At 46.5% G+C, this 19,596-nt stretch overlaps 2 protein-coding genes across 2 annotated transcripts; one reads left to right on the top strand and one right to left on the bottom strand.

The window, feature by feature from the left end:
* Positions 1 to 8: 8 nt before the first annotated feature.
* klhl15 (kelch-like family member 15) lies at positions 9 to 11,524 on the bottom strand. The gene is made up of 10 exons (XM_056584119.1): positions 11,268 to 11,524; positions 10,665 to 10,752; positions 9,914 to 10,031; positions 8,722 to 8,860; positions 8,414 to 8,602; positions 7,887 to 8,111; positions 6,447 to 6,608; positions 5,893 to 6,102; positions 4,785 to 4,975; positions 9 to 3,993 (listed from the first exon to the last, which is right to left on the bottom strand). The coding sequence occupies exons 3-10, from the start codon at positions 9,931 to 9,933 to the stop codon at positions 3,129 to 3,131; spliced, it is 2,001 nt and encodes a 666-aa protein (XP_056440094.1). The 5' UTR covers positions 9,934 to 10,031; positions 10,665 to 10,752; positions 11,268 to 11,524; the 3' UTR covers positions 9 to 3,128.
* Positions 11,525 to 12,795: 1,271 nt separating this feature from the next.
* On the top strand, positions 12,796 to 19,506 carry eif2s3 (eukaryotic translation initiation factor 2, subunit 3 gamma). The gene is made up of 12 exons (XM_056584354.1): positions 12,796 to 12,905; positions 13,730 to 13,793; positions 13,994 to 14,121; positions 14,513 to 14,634; positions 14,752 to 14,846; positions 15,497 to 15,655; positions 16,033 to 16,167; positions 16,434 to 16,528; positions 17,064 to 17,208; positions 17,663 to 17,832; positions 18,150 to 18,322; positions 18,877 to 19,506. The coding sequence occupies exons 1-12, from the start codon at positions 12,837 to 12,839 to the stop codon at positions 18,938 to 18,940; spliced, it is 1,419 nt and encodes a 472-aa protein (XP_056440329.1). The 5' UTR covers positions 12,796 to 12,836; the 3' UTR covers positions 18,941 to 19,506.
* The last annotated feature ends 90 nt before the right edge of the window (positions 19,507 to 19,596 follow it).

Below are 19,596 nucleotides of genomic sequence, written 5' to 3'. Positions count from 1 at the left end.
AACAACACGTACACAAAACATCTTTCAATACGAACGTTTATTTCTGGAAAGAATTACAAATCGTTCCAAATAAGTACTACTCAGATTATGATTACGTTAATCTGATCAATTAACTTCCATCCTCAAATACAGTCACTGTAACAGGGTATGCTTAATCCTTGTTATCCTATTATGTTTTCTTCTCCTACTTGAGATTTGAGACGGATGAAGGACTTGAGGTCGCCGTGCTTTGAAATAGTGTGCATCAAATAAGGACAGTACTATTGGGTAGTTAAATATTTTCAGTATTAAATAAAAAGGAGCGGTTTGAGGACATGAGTTTGGCATAATCCGTGACTAGGGCATTGACTGTTGCTCTTCAGATAGAAACTACAATAATATATTGGTGACCTGATTCACTCTTTTCCCAGCAGTGACTAGCGATGATCACGAAGACCATGATGTTCACTGCCAGTTCATCACCGATTTGGACGTTCATACCTTCATGTTTCTATATTCAATAAATAACAATATTACAGAATGACTTGCGGGCGTCTATGCACTACTGCATCAACGCCTAGAGGTATACCGGACAGCAGAATGGTGGGTTTTTGGTGATGGGATGTGATTTGTGTAACAAAGTCAGCTTTCTTCACAAATGCAGAACACATGTAGCAGTTTCAAAACGTACATCTTCTCTGGTCTTGCCAACGCTAAACTTGTACATTTCCACCTTGTTCGACTCGCTTTAACAGATAAGAGATGAATACTTGACAATATGATGACAATAAACATCCCTCTCCGTTTGCATGGTAAGCAAGCATACATCCAACACAAAAGATGAACAAACTGGAAATGCATTTCTCTCTCTTTGGATGCAAAAGCAGAAGCAAAACATAAACAGAGCGATTGCTTGCTGCATAGCTGTTGCCACAGCAACTGGATGCTTCAAAAGCTACAGTACTGAAGAATACTGCGTCAGTGCTCCAACGTTGTAGCCCTTTTCAGCGTAGGCTCATAAAAAAGTTGAACAGAACATGGATGGGAATGATTTGTGATAATGAGAGATGTAAAGAAGGTCCAAAAAGTTTTCAGCTTGTAAATGAAAGATACATGTATCCCAATGTTTTTTCCTGTCTGTTTCCTAGACACCCTTCTACAACGCTCCCATTAACATGTTATTGGTACAATATGCTGGTTTTCTCACATGGGAGGTTGATCCTCACGGGCCTCGTACACGGCTGATATCCCTAGGAGTTCAACGATGACGTCGTTGGACGAGGACGTGAGGACGTTGGCATAGAGCAAGGGTTCCTAAACCATTCTCAAAATACCATCTTCAGAGTGTCCACGGGACCCCACAGCCAACACAGAAAACCCTGCGCACACCTGAGTGGCGGCTCTTTTCAGAGTTCCCTCAGTGTTCTGTGCGTCGACCCACTGGATTCACAGCCCGATTTGGGGTGGGACCCAATGAGTAAGAAACACTGGCATAGCGGATAAGAAGGGTGAGTGCAACCTGCTCCGATGCAGAGAGGAGCCGTGGACATGGCTGTGATCAGGGCGAGTTAGCACGGGGTGGGGGGGCAGAGAGGTTTCAAGCTCAGATGTTAAAGGGGTATGACACAGTACGTACAACCAGTACCTGACGGGGCACCGGTTCACCAGTAAAAGCGGTGGTTACCGGTCGCAGCGCCCAGAGAGACAGTTCAGTGAGAGGTGTCCGGGTACGCCGTGAGCCTGCACGGGTACAACCATAGCAGAACGCCAAGACACTGACACGAAAATATATTAGACATCGACAAATTAAATGTTCCAGGAAAAAATGAGAACTAGTAGCGTAAAAAGGAACAGTTGGCTGACTTTTTTGTTATTTCTAAAATGCACAATAGAGGTTTCGCCGTACAAAAAGAGATATTAAATAAATACAAATAAAAATAGAGCGAAAAACTAAATCCAGAGCTCAAGTGATGTTGACCAAGTATGACCCCTGTGGCACATGACATGACGCAGTAAGATGCAAGTGTGCACGTGTGTCTGAGCAGACAGTGGTGTGTCTCTCACACACACACACACACACACACACACACACACACACACACACACACACACACACACACACACACACACACACACACACACACACACACACACACACACACACACACACACACACACACACAAAACTGGTGGGAAGGACAGTCAAATAAGTACAGCATTGTGGATATACAAGAGCCAAAATAAACCGTGCCAGGGACCCAAACGTATCGGAAGCCATTTTGGGATGCGTGTACATAAGCTGCCGTCACCATGGAGACGCCTCAATGCAGCTTCTGAAGCATGTTGCCTAAAATCACGAGCTGCCTCACGTTTTTTGGATATCAACTAGTAGGTAATAGTGCCGTTGTGTCTAAAGATATCCGAATGACAGCGTCCTGTATGCTTTGTTACCTACAATGTTTGGAGCTATGCATTACAGGCCATTCAAATATTTGGCGTTTCGATATATTGAGTAACAGGTAGGAACTTTTGAAATCATAAATAACAGATTATAGTTGTTGATTCTATGTAATCCTGTACATTCCCCTCTTCTCAAAACGTATGGATGCCAAAATCCTGACACTTCAAGGGAATTTTTCCCAGTTTGACCAAAGAACTGCACCCTGATTTTTACAAATACTATTCCTGCAGTGCCAGGTATAACCTTTTTGGCCTGCAGCTGACCCTTAGAAAACAAACAAAGATCCATGCGCCTTCAACCGTGGCACATTTTAAAAACCATCGAGTCGACTGCCTCGAGGGTGTTTCAGTGCGAGTATTACAATAGGAAAACATGACCAGCAGAAGAACCCAAATACCGATCCCAACGCTTCCCTCGACTGCTCAATCGGACGCCGTCCTAAGCATAGCGTTGCATTTGATCCCTTGCGGTTCTGATTTCAGTAAGGAACGAAGAACCTGGTTTCTGGTTTTAACTCATGGTCATCTTTAACACTCATGATACTCTGCAGAGTGTGGACACACGCCTGTGAACACCACAGGTGTTTACGCCCGTGTGTCAAAACACACTGAACCTAATCTTACAAGTGGGATAAGCCAGTCCACAAAAAAAATCAGCTTCTCCACCAAAGCGTGGGCCGGCGCCGACCTCAGCTGCAGCGCCTCACGTGTTCCAGCACATACTCTGGGAAGTGGAGGCTGCACACCTGCAGGCCGTCCAGTTTGCAAGGCATCCTGGGATACTCGTCCTCTTTCCACTTGTTCTCCTCGGGGTCAAAGGTGAGGATGGAGTCGCTGTAGTGGCCGTTGTAGCACAGGCCGCCCAGCACCATGATCTGCCGGTCCAGCACCGCCACCCCGTGCCCGCTGCGCCCGATGGGCATGGAGGCCAGGATGGTCCACTCGTCCGTCTCGGGGTCGTACACCTCCGTGGACGGGCAGCCCTGCGACTCGAAGGAGGCCCGCAGGATGACGCACACGCCGCCGAACACGTACAGCTTGCCGTTGTGCGAGATCATCTTGTGGAAGCAGCGGGCGTAGTTCATCTTGGACTTGTTCTCCCAGCAGTTGGCGTGCGTGCCGGGGAGGAGCGGGCTGCGGCCGGAGCGGACGCGGGCCGCCTCCGCCCCGCCCGATCCCCCCCCACATCCAGACGCACCACTGCTAGCGCCGCAACTGCTGCTCACCACTGCTCCTCCTCCTCCTCCTCCTCCACTGACGCCACTGCCTCCTCCTGCTGCTGCTGCTGCTGCTGCTGCTCCACCTGCCTCCCGGCCGGGGTCGAACACGCACACCTGCTTGGAGGTGGAGGAGGAGGTGATGCCGCCGGTGATGTATAGTTTGCCGTTGAGCACCGTGCCCTCGTGGCCGTACTTGTTGACGGGGTAGGGGTCCACAAACTCCCAGTGGTCCTCCGTGATGTCGTAGCGCTCCGTGGAGTAGAAGGTCTCGTCCCGCGTGCGCCCCGCCACCGCGTAGATGAACTTCCCGATCACGCCCACGGCGAACTCCGACCTGCAGGGCGGACAAAGCATGCGGGCGCCTTGGTTCAGCTCTTCAGAGGGAAGACGAAACACCTGACGGGGAACACGTCACCATGCAGACAAAGATGAGGCAGAAAGGTCCATCCCTGCCGCTCATCGACACACGGTTTTGTTGTGTGATTTGGGAATTACATTGAAATACAAAGAAAATGTAATTCCAATTCAGGGAGACTGTAGCCCATACAATTAAAAGGTAAAAGCTAAAACACATTGTTGCTTGAAAAGGAAAACTTAAATTATACGATTAATACAGAATATACCTGTAAATACCTGTAAAATAACCAATGTTTCGATTTATGGTCATCCCATTATCCCTTTCTATAGCATATATTTGGGGTACTTTCGTTCCCTTTATGGACAATATGGACCGAGGATTAGCACTGCAGGATCACTCTCTGATGAGAAATGGATATTCTCATCACATGCACACACACACACTTTTCTTTCCGCCCACTTCCTGTCTACTGGTCCACTTCCTACATCCTGTCCCCTTCCTACATCCTGTCCCCTTCCTACATCCTGACCCCTTCCTACATCCTGACCCCTTCCTACATCCTGACCCCTTCCTACATCCTGACCCCTTCCTACATCCTGTCCCCTTCCTACATCCTGTCCCCTTCCTACATCCTGTCCCCTTCCTACATCCTGTCCCCTTTCTACATCCTGTCCCCTTCCTACATCCTGTCCCCTTCCTACATCCTGTCCCCTTCCTACATCCGGTCCCCTTCCTGCTTCCAGCCGACCTCACCCCACGGCACTGACCTGGGCACCGACATGTCGGCCATGCGCAGCCAGGAGTTCTGCCGGGGGTCGTAGCGGTACACCTTGGAGGAGGCGTGGAACTCGCCGTCCGGGCCCAGCTCCTCGCCGCCCAGCAGGAAGGCAAAGTTGTTGACGATGGCCAGGCAGTCGGGGCGCAGCGGCACCTGCGGCCCCTCCAGCTCCCACCACACCTGGGGGTCCGAAAGTACAGACGCCGCAGCTCGGGTTAGTTCACGGACCCGCTGCTACGGCCGGGGGACGGGAGAGGGAGGGACGGTATCACGACGTGCAATAAACGGTTTTTGAGAACTATTACCATATGTATTGGGATGCCAATTATATTAATAATATTATAATAGATATATTAATATTGAGAACACATTCTGTGTGATCTTTTCCCTTGTGTGGTTCAACCTATGGGTAGAACGTGGGGAATTGGGCTCCAAATTCTCCGTCTAGTTTTGTAAATGAATGTTGCTGAACAGAACAGAACATATTTGATGCGCATCAACTATAGGTGAATCAACTATATTGATAACTAACATCAACGTTTCTGGCTTACTCACATATTCGATACAACCTGACGTAAAGTATTGCTGAAGCTTAGCTTCCCATCTTCCATCCGATTTTTCCAACTGATATTTTAAACCTATTTCTTATTCTGTCTGTGTGCGATCCCCTTGCACATCACTTGCTCATGACAGCTGGAACTGAGTGTCCGGACTGACTTTACGGCAAGAAGGTGACTTTGAATGGCATGGCCGTGCGTGTACTGCCGGCACACTGTTAACAGCGCATCACGGCGACTATAAATCCTGCTTTGAGCACTTGGTATTCCTGTTTTGCATAAAAAGCTCCGGTAACAATAAAGATTGAATGAAAACCCGCAAAAAAAAAAACCGAATTCAAAAACATTCCCCTTTGTAGTAAAGCCTCTTAATCAATAGAGTCAGATTCAGACATTGTACCCCGAGGGCTTCATCCATTAAGCTTGATTGAACGGCCCCCCTCCCGGCCCCCCTCCCGGACCCCTCCCGGACCCCCTCCCGGACCCCCTCCCGGACCCCCTCCCGGCCCCCGACCCCCTAGAGCCCAAGGTTCCAGACACCTTGGGTCGGTGCAGCAGCAGGATCTTGCTGTTGACCATGCTGTGTCCGATCATGCCGCGGAACACGGCGGTCTGCGGGCGCGCCGAGCGGATGCGGTTGGCGCGCGTGTCCACCAGGGGCTGCTGGTTGATGTCGTGGAAGTAGCTGATGGCCTGGTCCACCTCCTGCCTCAGCTGCCGGGAGTACCGGTAGAACTCAGACGTCTTCACCTGTCGGGGGTGGAGGCGTTTAGCTGAAGGTTTTGCATCAGGCAAAACACGGCAACACGCAAGCCAAGTGGGCTTACGTTTTAAAAAACAGTCTACAAGTCTACTGTTGAGCCAGCAAACAACATCCAAAAATCTCACTGTTAAATGTTAGCTTGTGGAGATACCTAGCCTGGGAAAAGCTAACATCTAGCAACACAGCATGGGTGGCTTCTTCCTACATGTACTTTTTAATCACGAATAAGTACAGGATGCAGGCAGGCAAAGGGAGGACAGCTTTTCATCTGGGAGTTCACCTCCTTAGCCTACAGGCTGTTGGGGAGTAGAGGGGCAGGGGGGGGTCTCACCTTCTCCAAGATGTTGGCGGGGGTCATGAGGCAGAAGCGGATAGACTGGATGATGGTGTCCGTGTGTCTCCAGCGGCGCCGGTCGTGACGGAGCCACGACTGGACCGCCTCGTACAGCTCGATCTCGGGGAAGCGACTCAGGGCGTCGCTTTCCAGGTACGCCTGGTTGAGGAGCGGGGGGGGTTTGGTTCATTAACATGAGAGATTTAACTGTGAAGGTGGTTTGAAGTGGGGAACCTGTATGCCTCTATTCATTTTGAACTAGTACACAAAAACGTTCCCCTTGGTTCATAACTTCATCAATTCATCATCAGATCATTTGAGTAGTAGAACAGTCATTACTGACTCAATGTGTATTTCTGCTTCTCTCCCAACACGCCCGAAATTCCAGTAACCAATTAAAAACTGTAGCAGTCTACAGAGATAAAGTCCAATCCAACAACAAGTGTGTGAACCACAGTGTTGGCTTTCACTGGACTCAAGGTCCTTGCGTTCCCGTGTCCTTGGACACGCTGCGCTGCTGTGAGTTTCAACATTTAAACTGTTTCCATGTGACCGATGTAGCGGCTACAGAGTGGATAAGGAGACCAAATGGCGGACAGGTCCGGAATAAAGTAGGAATGACCTTCTTTGAGCCTGTCTGAGAATGGCACAGATGGGGAGCTTGGAGCTGATCTTTGACCTGAAGATAATTACTTGCATCATTCTGCAAGTATTGTCTTGCAACCATCACATCTTAAAAGGGACTCCATGTAGGATTTAACATGCATGTACATGAATCACTTTAAATTGCCAATATATGAACAGGTTGTAAAATATGAAAGTTGATCCAGGAAGGTTATATAAATAAAGCTAAGCTGTCCGTTTTGTACTATTGTGTGGTTAGCTGCCTGGAAATTGACCCGTCAAAAAGCAAGAGACCGGCTCCGATCCCAACCCCTTGAGGTAGCCCCCCCACAAGGAGCGCTGGGTGCAGCGCGCCTTCCGCCAAAGGAGTCCTGAGAAGGAATTTATTTATTCTAACACACAGTACCTGTGTGTTAGAATAAGGACAGCTACTTCAGGAGCAACAGTTTCCTGATTGGTTTAATTTAGTGCCAGGGGAGCTGACCTGGACCTGACCTGGAGGGGCCCTGACCTGGAGGGGCCCTGACCTGGACCCGACCTGGAGGGGACCTGACCTGGAGGGGACCTGACCTGGAGGGGCCCTGACCTGGACCCGACCTGGAGGGGACCTGAGATGGAGGGGACCTGAGCTGGAGGGGACCTGAGCTGGAGGGGACCTGAGCTGGAGGGGACCTGAGTTGGAGGGGACCTGAGCTGGAGGGGACCTGAGCTGGAGGGGCCCTGACCTGGAGGGGACCTGACCTGGAGGGGCCCTGACCTGGAGGGGCCCTGACCTGGAGGGGCCCTCGAGGGGACAACGTTCCCCACACTGACCTGTAGTCTCTCCAGGCTGAGGTAGGACAGGAAGTCCGGCCGGCTCATGAGCGGGACAAAGTTGTGGAGGAGGAAGTTGTCGAGCTGCTCCTGGACGCCCTCCACGCCCACGCTGAAGTCCTCCAGGAGACGCATGACCTCGGCGCAGTTCTCCAGGCAGATCTTGGCCAGCAGGAAGGAGCAGCAGAACTCCACCGCCTCCGTCAGCTGCACGTACATGGCCGCCTGGGCAGGAAGCAGGAAGCAGGACAGGATTGAGGAAGTGGACCAGGATATTGCGTGGCTAATCCTCGAACCACAATATTGTCCATAAAATCAAATCAAAGAACCACAAATATATACCATAGAAGCTGATCCATGTTGAACCAATTCTGAAAAGAAAGTTACCATTTTTTTTTCTACCATGACTTATGCAAGCTGATGATGAATGGATTGAATGATGATTTATCGATGAATGGATTAATGGACAGCTGTACATACACGTGGTTGTCATTGTCGCCAGCAGGTGTGCATGTGTGCCGCGCTACCTGCAGGATCTCTTGGACCGTGGGCATGCTGAGCTCCAGCGAGCCGTAGTACATGAAGCGCAGGACGTGCCCGAAGCCGGCCGCCGTCAGCCCCTTCATGTGGATCTTGTCCTGGTCCCGCTCCCTCATGTCCGCCGTGAACATGACCCGGAAGTAGTCGCTCTGGGTCGCAAGCAGAGCCTTGTGGGCCTGGAGGGACAACAGATTACATCATCACAGTCAACCCCACTACAATGGCTTCCTGTTGTCCCTATGTGGATTAGCGCGTGGGTGTGTCCGTTGATAAATACATAAAAAGAGACACAGACCTGGAAGTGGTGCTCCTCTATCAGCAGTGTGACGTCCAGCAGGAGCCGTTCCTCGTACAGCGCCCGGAACCCGGACGACACACTCCCATCATGCACCTGGGACAGGTACACCTCCACATCCCCCCCGGACATAGCACACCTGCCACAAAATCAGAGTCCAACCAGGAGCAACAGCTAATAAGACGGGGGCCAGAGAACTCTGAAGCAGGATCCCCCTCTCCGGTCCCCGACTGCTTAAACAGCGCCATCTATTTTAAAACACATTATTGCAATGGCCGTAACTGACTGTACTATGTTAGTGCCAGGTGGTTTCGCTTGACATCTTCTGTTCTGTAGCAGAGCTTGCGAGACATGTCACCTAGCAAACCAACAGCTCCCATCTAGCAACACGTTGAGCCAAACCCAGGTTGTCCCATGGGTTTGGCTATAATACAGGGTTACCCTTTAATGGCATGCTACTGCCACAGTATTAAACAATGGTTTTGATTGAAGCCACGGTTCACTTTGGGATACTTTAAGTAGGGAGGCCGGAAAACCCCAGCTTAAGATTGCATGGTGATGACACCACGCACAGAACCGGCAGTTGGGAGGCAGAGTGTTTTTTTATCTGGGCTGCTGAAACCCTATCCCTCCAAGCACTGGACTTGGGCCGCCGGGAAGGGCATTCGGTGGGGACATTCAGCATTTTCTACCCAGCAATTCAGACTAAACAAGCAGCGTTCCCCTTTAGCTTTCAAGCGTGTATGTGGCTACTCTCGGCACAATGGAGGAGCTTATCCCTCACTGGGGCCACAAACACATCAGCCTGTTTCTGAGCCCAAACAAAGCAAGCCAGGCATGACCTTGTCCGGCTAGCAGGATCATCACTAAAACATAATAATAATAATAATAATAATAATAATAATAATAATAATAATAATAATAATAATAATAAGTACTCGAGGTAACAACAATAGTTATTGATAAAAATTTGACACACAGAAATACCTATTCATTTAAATAACAGAAGGGCTGATTGACACTCAATGCAATGTTGTTACATGTTCTATAATTACCTGCACACCTGTACAGAGAATGACTCATAAAAACATGTTTGACAGATTTTTTCCCCATTTGGTACCCAAACACTATAATTACATTGTAGAATTAGCACATGAACACACACGCACTGACACACACAATGCACACTCACCTCTGATTGGCCACGGGCATGTCAGAGGGGGTTGTTCGAACCAATCAGAGGACAGTGCCCCTTGTATCCAGTAGATTCTAACAAGTCCCTTTTCTGAGCGTCAATTACCTGAACAGAGCTGAAACAACCATGTCATTAAAGCTTGATCAACAGCTAGTTAGCAAGAAAACAAAAAAAAAGTGTTCAATGTTTCAAACAGATCAACGATAGGCTCAAAATGACCATAAACATGCATGCTAACAGTTACAGAGGACATGCATTATATATATGAAGTTTCAAAACAATGCTTAAACATAGTGTCATGGAACTGTACATAACATATCCATCGGTCTACATGTCATAGTACAAAATTAAGCATACAATACCCGAAAGGCTTATTTCAAACACAGGTAACTTATTATAGTATTGTATTGTCAAGTTCATTTGAAACCTAACACATTGAGTCACACATTATTTGTGTTTCAAAGTTTATTTAAAAGACAAATAATACACATACCAAATCAAATATATAAAAAAATGTGAATTCTTCAGAAAACTGATTTCAATTCATAATTGAGTGCAATTCCTTATTTTGCCAATGAGCTATCAAGAGAATGAACTGACAGAAAATACATCTGCCAGAATGTGCCATAGCCTACAAATTGATGTAGACCAATTTCAATTCAAATGTGATAACAATGCACTGTCAAACTTAAGAAAAATTGTTAAAAGAAGGGGGGGAAGGGGGAAAAGTGTCCTGTGTGAAGCATACCTTTTAGGGCCCGGTGGAAAAATCACAGGCTTGACTGGAAGCGCGCTTTGGGGACGCTCACATCTCCTGTGTTTGTGTTTCCCTTGCTCTGCTCAAAGGAGGACATCGTTAAGAAACCGCAGGTGAGAAAGTGTGCACACTGTATACCGTCAGGGTAGGCCAACCAAACACCGGCTACCTGGTCTTGTTTACAAATGCAAATCGAGCGGACACGCGTGTCAGATATCTGGCGTTACTCATTCCCCCTTCACTCTCGCAAATCACAGTTGTGAAACAACCCTGTCAGAATTAGTATCATAGATCAAGACCTATCACATGTCTGCTAGAAAGAAAACCACACTGTCAGCCGAGGACAAAGGCTGGTATCATTACTATGGGTTGGAAAATGCATGCGACTACAACGGCTGGGGCTATAAGGGGATCTACATCAATCCCAGCCAGACAGTGGTGTTTTACATGACTGTTGTATATTAACGGAGCCACCTGGAGGGCTATAGCTTCCGATCCACGTCCAACTGATCCTAGTGGGACTAACGCGGAGGGGAGTCGTGACAACAGAGATGTTTGTGAGCTGTCAGCTCGCTCCTCAGCCCCCCGTCTTACCTCGGCGCTGCGATGCTCCCCAACCCCTCTTCGGCCAGGCGGCTCCTGCAGACATGAGTTGCGGGTTGAATTCCCGAATCAGGAAAACGGACGGCTGAAGTGCATCGCCAGTTCTTCCATCGGCTTATCTCCGAGGCCTACAATCGGCTCTAAATTAAAGGGGTAGCAAACATCACCAGTCAGTAGTTTGTCTGGACGCCATTTTCTGCACTGGCGTCATTTCCCTTCCGGACGGAACTGAAGGGCGTTGTGCAGTGCAGCACGTGAACCCACCTGTCCATCAAAATCAAGAGATGCCCTGCTAATTAAATAATTATTTAGATTAAATAATTTCCTTGCGACTGGACGTGTTGTCTCCGACAACCCTTTCATGAATTCATAAGAAATAATCAGACATTTACACCTGTCGTCACATGCTGAAAGGTTGAAACCTCCATCCTGAACTGAAGACCTGAGAGCAGACCCAACAGGTTAATAATGGGAATAGATTCCAGTGATTAACTAGTTTCGTCTGACAAATTACCTGCATGATCATTTGCTTAATTTCATGACCTCAGTACATATTACCTTTACATAATGTAAAATGGATCGTTATTCCCTACTGTAGTCAACCTGTCTAGTCCAGTTTCATGATATAGGCCTACTGACATTATTTATGTATTCATTTATTTACATCATTACATATTATTATCATTATTATTACTGCATATGAAAGGCGTACCATTTTAATTTCTTACTAAGGAGGTAAAAACAGGATATGTGTGTTACATGTTGAATAAACATATTAAATGGATAGCCTACCATATTTATTTTTATTGTACTGAATTATTTTTTCTCATTAATAGGCGTATTTTCCAGCGAAAGAACACTATTGTTGAAAAACTTAATAAATGGACAGCGTTTTATACTTCAGTAATGGAAAATAGGAAAAATAGGTTTACTGTTTTTGAGTAGGCCTAACTCACGACCCATAACATTCACTGTAACCACAGTAGGCCTTAATTCTAACCTTTTACTCAATGAATTATTGTTGGGGTTTTTGTTTTTGCTATTTTGATCTACATTTAAATAAGCACAGCATCTTAATTTTGCATTGCACCAAGCATCAAGTGCCTAAATTGAACAGTTGCCTTTATTGAACTACAGAATGCCTTAGGACTACAAATATAGACGTCATTATCACACGACGGACCAACATGTAGCGGAGAAGTTTGAGTTAAAAGACTTTCAATTAAATATCTAAGACACAAAACGTGTACATATGTATAAATAGTGATGCACACATTCAGACGGGAGTGAAAAAAAAAGCTATTAGTATCGATGTCATAATGATATACATTTAAAACGTTGCATCATCCATTGTAAAAGGACCCCGGTTCTTTCAGTTGCTCCGATTATGAATGAGAAGCCTTCGTGTTTTTCATAAGACAACGAAAAAGCATTTCAAAACACCGCTTTGTTAACACACAACTGAAAATCTATGACTCTCCAAAAATGTAGCTCATTAAAAAAATATATACTAAGTAAATCAGGCAGTCGCCGGACCACTCAATTTCTTTCTCGTTCAAGATGGCGGGTGACGAGTCGGGTACAACGCTGGGACAGCCTCATCTTTTCAAGCAAGATTTAAATTCCTTGGTACGTGTTTATTCTTCACGTTTCATTTGTGTGTATTGTTGTTCTTACGTTTCACACCACAAATAACTAGAATGAGGCACTTCTGAAGGTTTAAAGAACCATGTCGCCCGCAGGGAACGGTACCAAGGCCCCATTCTGTGCTAGCCTGTTCCGCTTCCACACGCTGTCGGCGTGAGGGGGCCATACCCATAGTCGCTATATTCACTTTGTTTTTAAATATATCGCCGAACTATCTGCGTCCAAATAAATGAATATTGTTTTAAACGTAAGCTGCGGCTACGTTGGCAAGGGTTGCTCTTATTATACCTGTGGTTATGGTTTATGGTTTTGTTCACCGGCAGACCTGGTGTTTCTAGCTCGTCGCACACTTTTTATTCAGACATCCTATTTTTTTAAACAAAAAAAATGCAATTTAGTCAGATCTTAAAGGAATTCGACGTCAAGTGTTATTGATCCAATATTGTCAGTCTTGAGAGAGACCATGTTTCTAATTGTAGCTTCTGTCATTCAGTAATTATTGCCAATAGGCTTAATACCGGAGCTGAATCCGATTAATTTTGAATTACTATCAGGTCACAATTGCTAGATGGGTAGCTTTCTAGGTATTCGGAACGTTGTCTGAACAGCATTGGACGATAACAATTAAAAACTTGCTTATTTTCTTCGAATTAAAGCTGCATTGCTACCATACGTGTATGGGATGAGACAGTCCCACCTGTACAGGATTTCATCTCATAGTTTACGGTATCTTTGGGCCATAGATTAAACTCCTGTTCTTTAGTTCTCCCTGCTTCTTGTAACAGATGTCTGTCTTTTCGCACTAGGAAGTGTCAAAACTGACTCCCCTCTCGAGAGAGATCATCAGCAGACAGGCAACCATCAACATTGGTAAGGAATTGCATTTATAGCCCCACCTTCCTTCCACTATGGATTTATACAGGACAACATGCTTCGAGTAGCATTGAAAATGTTGCAGCAATCACTGAGCTTGTGTACCGTTATTTCTTTGATTTACAATTGTTTGCAATGAAAAGCAAGCGCAGTATTTCCTGCCCTTCTCTGATTGGCTTTGCCCTGCCCTTCTCCAGGAACCATTGGGCATGTGGCCCACGGCAAGTCCACAGTGGTCAAGGCCATCTCTGGTGTCCACACTGTCCGCTTCAAGAACGAGTTGGAAAGGAACATCACCATCAAGCTAGGATATGCCAACGCCAAGGTAGGCTGGTCTCTGGTTGAACCCCATAAGTTATATTTGGGTGTGCTTCGACTTATGATCACACAATTTTTCTAACCAGAACAGGCAAAATACAAACATCAAATATGTTAATTTGGTATGTCATCTGTATTCTATTCTGTAGTCTACCCGTGTTCATTGCTACCTTTTTGTACAATGTTGTCAACATTACTATTGAGGTATTAGCTCTAAAGAAACCTTGTGATATTTTTCACTGCAAACCTCTTGCCCAGCCTGTCTTCCATCCCGTGTGACGCGGTCATCCTTTCCTTTTATTCATCCATGTAACCATCTGTTCTCCTCTCTTTATTAATACCCCATGGCTCCTCTCCCCCTCCCCGTGTCACTGACCTCCCATGTTTGTTGTCACCAGGTGTACAAGCTGGATGACCCCAGCTGTCCCCGGCCTGAATGCTACCGATCCTGTGGCAGCAGCACTCCCGATGAGTTCCCCACAGACATCCCTAACACCAAGGGCAACTTCAAGCTTGTCAGGTAAGACACTAGGAGACATTTTTACTGTTTCACTGTCTGTTATCAATGTTTTTTTTTGTTATTGAGCTTGACCTAATGCTATTCTTCTGTCAATCTCTCTCTTCCGCGTTCCCCCAGACATGTGTCATTTGTAGACTGTCCCGGTCACGACATCTTGATGGCCACCATGTTGAACGGTGCTGCTGTCATGGACGCAGCCCTTCTCTTAATTGGTGAGTCTTCCTTGTTTTAACTATTTAATAGTTGGTACCAGTCACAGTAAGGATTAGATCTCTGCTTGAAAATATCTAGCCAATCTCACAATGCCACGAAACAATGACGGGAATTGATTTACATAAAAGGTAGGGCTGTGCGATTAATCAAATTTCCATTTTAGCGTAAAACGATAACAGCTGTCAAGCAATACAAATATTTAATCGCGATTAATGTCATAGTTGACTCACGATTAATCACTTCTTTTTTTTTTTCCTATTCTAAATATCCCTTGATTTCGTGCAGCTAGCCTTTTAGTGAGATCAGAGAGTGTTGAGAAGGACAGTAAGAAGAGAGACCTGCAGTGGTCAATGAGGCCCATTAGACAGACGGGAGAGTCGGGAGAATTCCCGGTGGGCCGTTAACGTTTCGGGGCTGATTACTGTGGGATAACAATATTGCGTTTATATAAGTTCCTTGCAGCCCTAATAAAAGGTCACCATGGCTGCCTTTGTGAATGTCGGCACACATTGAATATTCAAGTGATTACTCAACCCTGAAGAATGCATTATTCCCATCCCTAACTAGAACCCACCTGTCTAGTAAGCGTCCCTGATTACCTCCACTCTGTCTAATGGGCCTCATTGTCCTGCCCTTGTCGTCACTGCAGCGGGCAACGAGTCCTGCCCCCAGCCCCAGACCTCGGAGCATCTGGCTGCCATCGAGATCATGAAGCTGAAGCACATCCTGATCCTGCAGAACAAGATCGACCTGGTGAAGGAGAGCCAGGCCAAGGAGCAGTACGAGCAGATTCTGGCCTTTGTTCAGGGTGAGTGGCACTATCCCACACACTGGGCTCGGACCACAACGCCTGATGCCTCGTGGTTCGTCTTTCAGAAGACGGGGAGCAATTTAGTTTTTGGGTCGTCTTTTGTGGTCACGTTCAACGCAGATGTTATGAAATAGATCTCCACATTTGGGAAATGCAGAAAAAATGACTTATTGGGGCATTATTATAATGTCAAAATTGGAGACTAGGATATACTTTTGACACGGATTATTATTGGTGGATAATTTAAACATTAAGTCCAAACCAGAAGGTAGATTACAGGCCTGTAATAGTTCTTTAGACTGTGCTCAAACCAGTCCGGCCGACTGGCCTCTAGTGTTCCGAGCGCTGAGCTGTGCTGCTGTCCCTCCCTGCAGGCACTGTGGCCGAGGGAGCGCCCATCATCCCCATCTCGGCCCAGCTCAAGTACAACATCGAGGTGGTGTGCGAGTACATCGTCAAGAAGATCCCCGTTCCCATTCGAGACTTCACCTCCGAGCCCAGGCTCATCGGTAAGACCGCCTCAAGAGCCGATGCACATGTGCAACACGTGATCACACAGCTACCAAACCAAATGCTCTTCTCACCATTTAATTTGAACCTAATATATTTGATCATTTTAGGGAATATCAATAATTGATGCTATAAAACAATCTTCTGTATTTTCTTTTTGTGACGATTCAATACCATTCAAAGTCGATTATATTGGAATATAGCCCAGCCCTTTTTCTTTGTCTCTTGAATGTTATTTTTTTTGACCCCTCGTCTGTTTCCTCAGTGATCCGATCGTTTGACGTGAACAAGCCCGGCTGTGAGGTGGACGACCTGAAGGGAGGCGTGGCTGGAGGCAGTATCCTCAAAGGGGTGCTCAAGGTAGGGCTCCCTCTGAACACTCAGTCTTGCATAGCTCTATCTATATATCTGTCTGTTCATCAATAGGTTTATAGCAGAGTTAGAAATGAACGGGAGCTCAGGGCATTTTGCCCGAAGAAAATAAATGATTACCCACAAAATTAGGATATGGGGGGGGCTTTTAGCATAATATAGTTTACTCTGTATTATTTGATTATTTATCTGTATTATATAAAGTGGGTCGGATTTATTTTATTGCCTCTGAAGAATGAATAGTCTGTCATACAGCATAGTAAATATGGTGTTGACCTACATATTATTAAAATAGCCCATGAAATGTGCGAGGGTTAGAAAAAGATGGGTTGTGGTTAGGTTTTCGAAAATAATATTTTTGAAAAAAGAATTCCCTCCCCTGGTTTGTAGCTACCACTATGTGGATATGTAGGCCACATGACTACTACGATGTTACTTGCACTGTTAGCTTCAGTAGCCCTTCCAGGCGTATGGCTAAGCGCGCTCTGTAACCTGAACCCCTGCTGGGTCCCTCCGTGGGCAGGTGGGCCAGGAGCTGGAGGTGCGTCCAGGCATCGTGTCCAAAGACCACGAGGGCAAGCTGATGTGCAAGCCCATCTTCTCCAAGATCGTTTCCCTGTTCGCGGAGCACAACGACCTGCAGTACGCTGCCCCCGGAGGCCTTATCGGTAACGCTCTTTAAATCATAATGCCACCGTTGTATGGATAGTCAAGACTCCACAGTGGAGGTAAAAAGGTCCCTACCTAAAGAATATTTACAAATAGGGATGTTTATTAGTGCTGAACGGTATTCCAAAAAAAAATGATTGCTCTTTTTTTTGACAGCGATATGATTCAATATTGATGAGATTTAACATTTTGAATCAAAATTTACGCTTTCAGAAAATAAAATCCTGATGTGACATCTGTGCAGATCTAGAGTACTTTATTGGTCTACAACATTTATTCATGTTACCCGTATAAATGTTTTGTCTCGGGTATTGCCCTTAGACATAATTTACCACAACTCAAATACCGATGCGAATTTGAATGGATTGTCAATAAATCAGAAGACTCGTTCCACCAAAAGTGTGGCCAATTGAGAAGCAAAACCCCTAACCTGGAACCCCATGAACCTCTCAGGTGTCGGCACAAAGATCGACCCCACGCTCTGCCGAGCTGACCGTATGGTGGGTCAGGTGCTGGGCGCGGTCGGAGCCCTGCCAGAGATCTTCACCGAGCTCGAGATCTCCTACTTCCTGCTGAGGAGGCTGCTGGGAGTCCGCACGGAGGGAGACAAGAAGGCTGCTAAGGTAGGCTGTCAGGAGAAATGCATCTTGGGAAATGTAGTCGAGTGGTAAGAAGGTAGGATGGTCTTGTGTCCTATTCGACCAATGTCCATGTAAGGGCCTCCTGTCTTGTCTAACTGTTCTGATCGATTATCATAGTTTTGATCTCAATTTTGAAATCTGCTTAGAATATGCCACAAAAAACTGAGCATCATTTCTACTATCTGAACTCTTAATTGTGTGTGATAAAAATCTAAAGGTTAGTTAAGATGGCAATCAGCATACATACAATGTTTAAGAAAAATTGATCTATGCCAGCATACTGTTTCTCCCGCCCATAGGTCCAGAAGCTTTCCAAAAACGAGGTTCTGATGGTGAACATCGGGTCCCTGTCCACCGGAGGGCGTGTCAGCGCCGTGAAGGCTGACCTGGCCAAGATCGTCCTGACCAACCCGGTCTGCACAGAGGTCGGGGAGAAGATCGCCCTCAGTCGTCGTGTCGAGAAACATTGGCGGTGAGTTCAAAGGCTTTCCCTAAATGAGCTCTGCCGGTCAGGATGTCTCTGTGGGTGAAGTACCTGACCAGATCAGGCAGGTTTACATCCATCTCATCTCTGAGCAGTCCTGTGTTGTAACAGAACTTCTAGGGGGAGACGGTAAGAGCCTGGGCTCGGGAACTCAAAACAGTGGTCACACCTTCGGTCCTGCTTCGTTCCTAGGGTGTTTCTATAGTGGTCAGTCTAAAAGGTGTTTATTTTAAACCATTTGAGGACACTATTTGAAACATTTACAGGAACTTTTAAGTTTACTTAAAAGGACTGCTGGACACTAGCCTGACATTGTCCAATTTGAAAATGCATGTTAGTCTGGAAGCTTTTGCTGAATCAAATGGGGACATATTGGGGGCAGTCATCTTGGTGGTTTACTGACAAGCCTCAAGGGCGCTCCCATTGTGCACTCCTCTGTAGAACATCGTATTGAACCGCCCAAAATTAGATGGTTTGCTACGCTATTCATTCAAACATCAGTCATTGGTTTGTCTAATTATATTTGCTTTATTTTGCTACAGTTTGATTGGCTGGGGCCAGATCAGGAGGGGCGTGACCATCACGCCAACAGTGGACGATGACTGAGAAAGGACTGGAGCCAAACCAGGATGTTTTTACTTGACCACGGTGAAGCTCCTAGGGCTGGACAACACGACCATCACACTCTTTATTATTTTACACAGGAGGAGGACGGGAAGCCGCAAGGGACAGATCTCAATAGTTTAAGGTTGCCATGTCGGTCTGCATCCCCTGAGCAGGACAGGTGGGGGCGGAGCCAACAGAGCGCACTGCGCTCACCTGCCCTGCGACGTTAGACCAGAGGAGGGTGAAGGCGAAGAAGGCCTTTTTTTATTTTTAATTACAGTACAAAACTATTAGATCAAGGATTATGTGGGGCGTGAATCCGGGTAAATTCCTGTTAAACTAATGCAGAGCATCCAGACCCCCGGGCCCGTTCGATATGATGATCTTTGTCCTATTTCGCCGTAGATGTTTGCCTAAATTATAGGGTGCTGTCGAGCCTCACCATTCCAATAAAACATGCATCTGGTTTCCATATGCAACTGAGCGGGGGACGGCGCAAGGAGGATGTGCTGTCCTTTGTTCTCATTTGAATCTAATAAAATACATTTTGAGGAAACGTTTGTCCTGATTGAGTTTCTTTATTTGGCTTGTTAAGTGAAGAACGGCAATGTGTACATGTGATCTTGAACCAATCACACGGACGCTGCAGTATTCAT

This window comes from Gadus chalcogrammus, chromosome 23 (assembly GCF_026213295.1).
Source record: "Gadus chalcogrammus isolate NIFS_2021 chromosome 23, NIFS_Gcha_1.0, whole genome shotgun sequence".
In the NCBI taxonomy this organism is placed as follows: Eukaryota; Metazoa; Chordata; class Actinopteri; order Gadiformes; family Gadidae; genus Gadus; species Gadus chalcogrammus.
The sequence above is the reverse complement of the archived record's forward strand: the minus strand, read 5'-3'. Positions and strand labels throughout refer to the sequence as shown.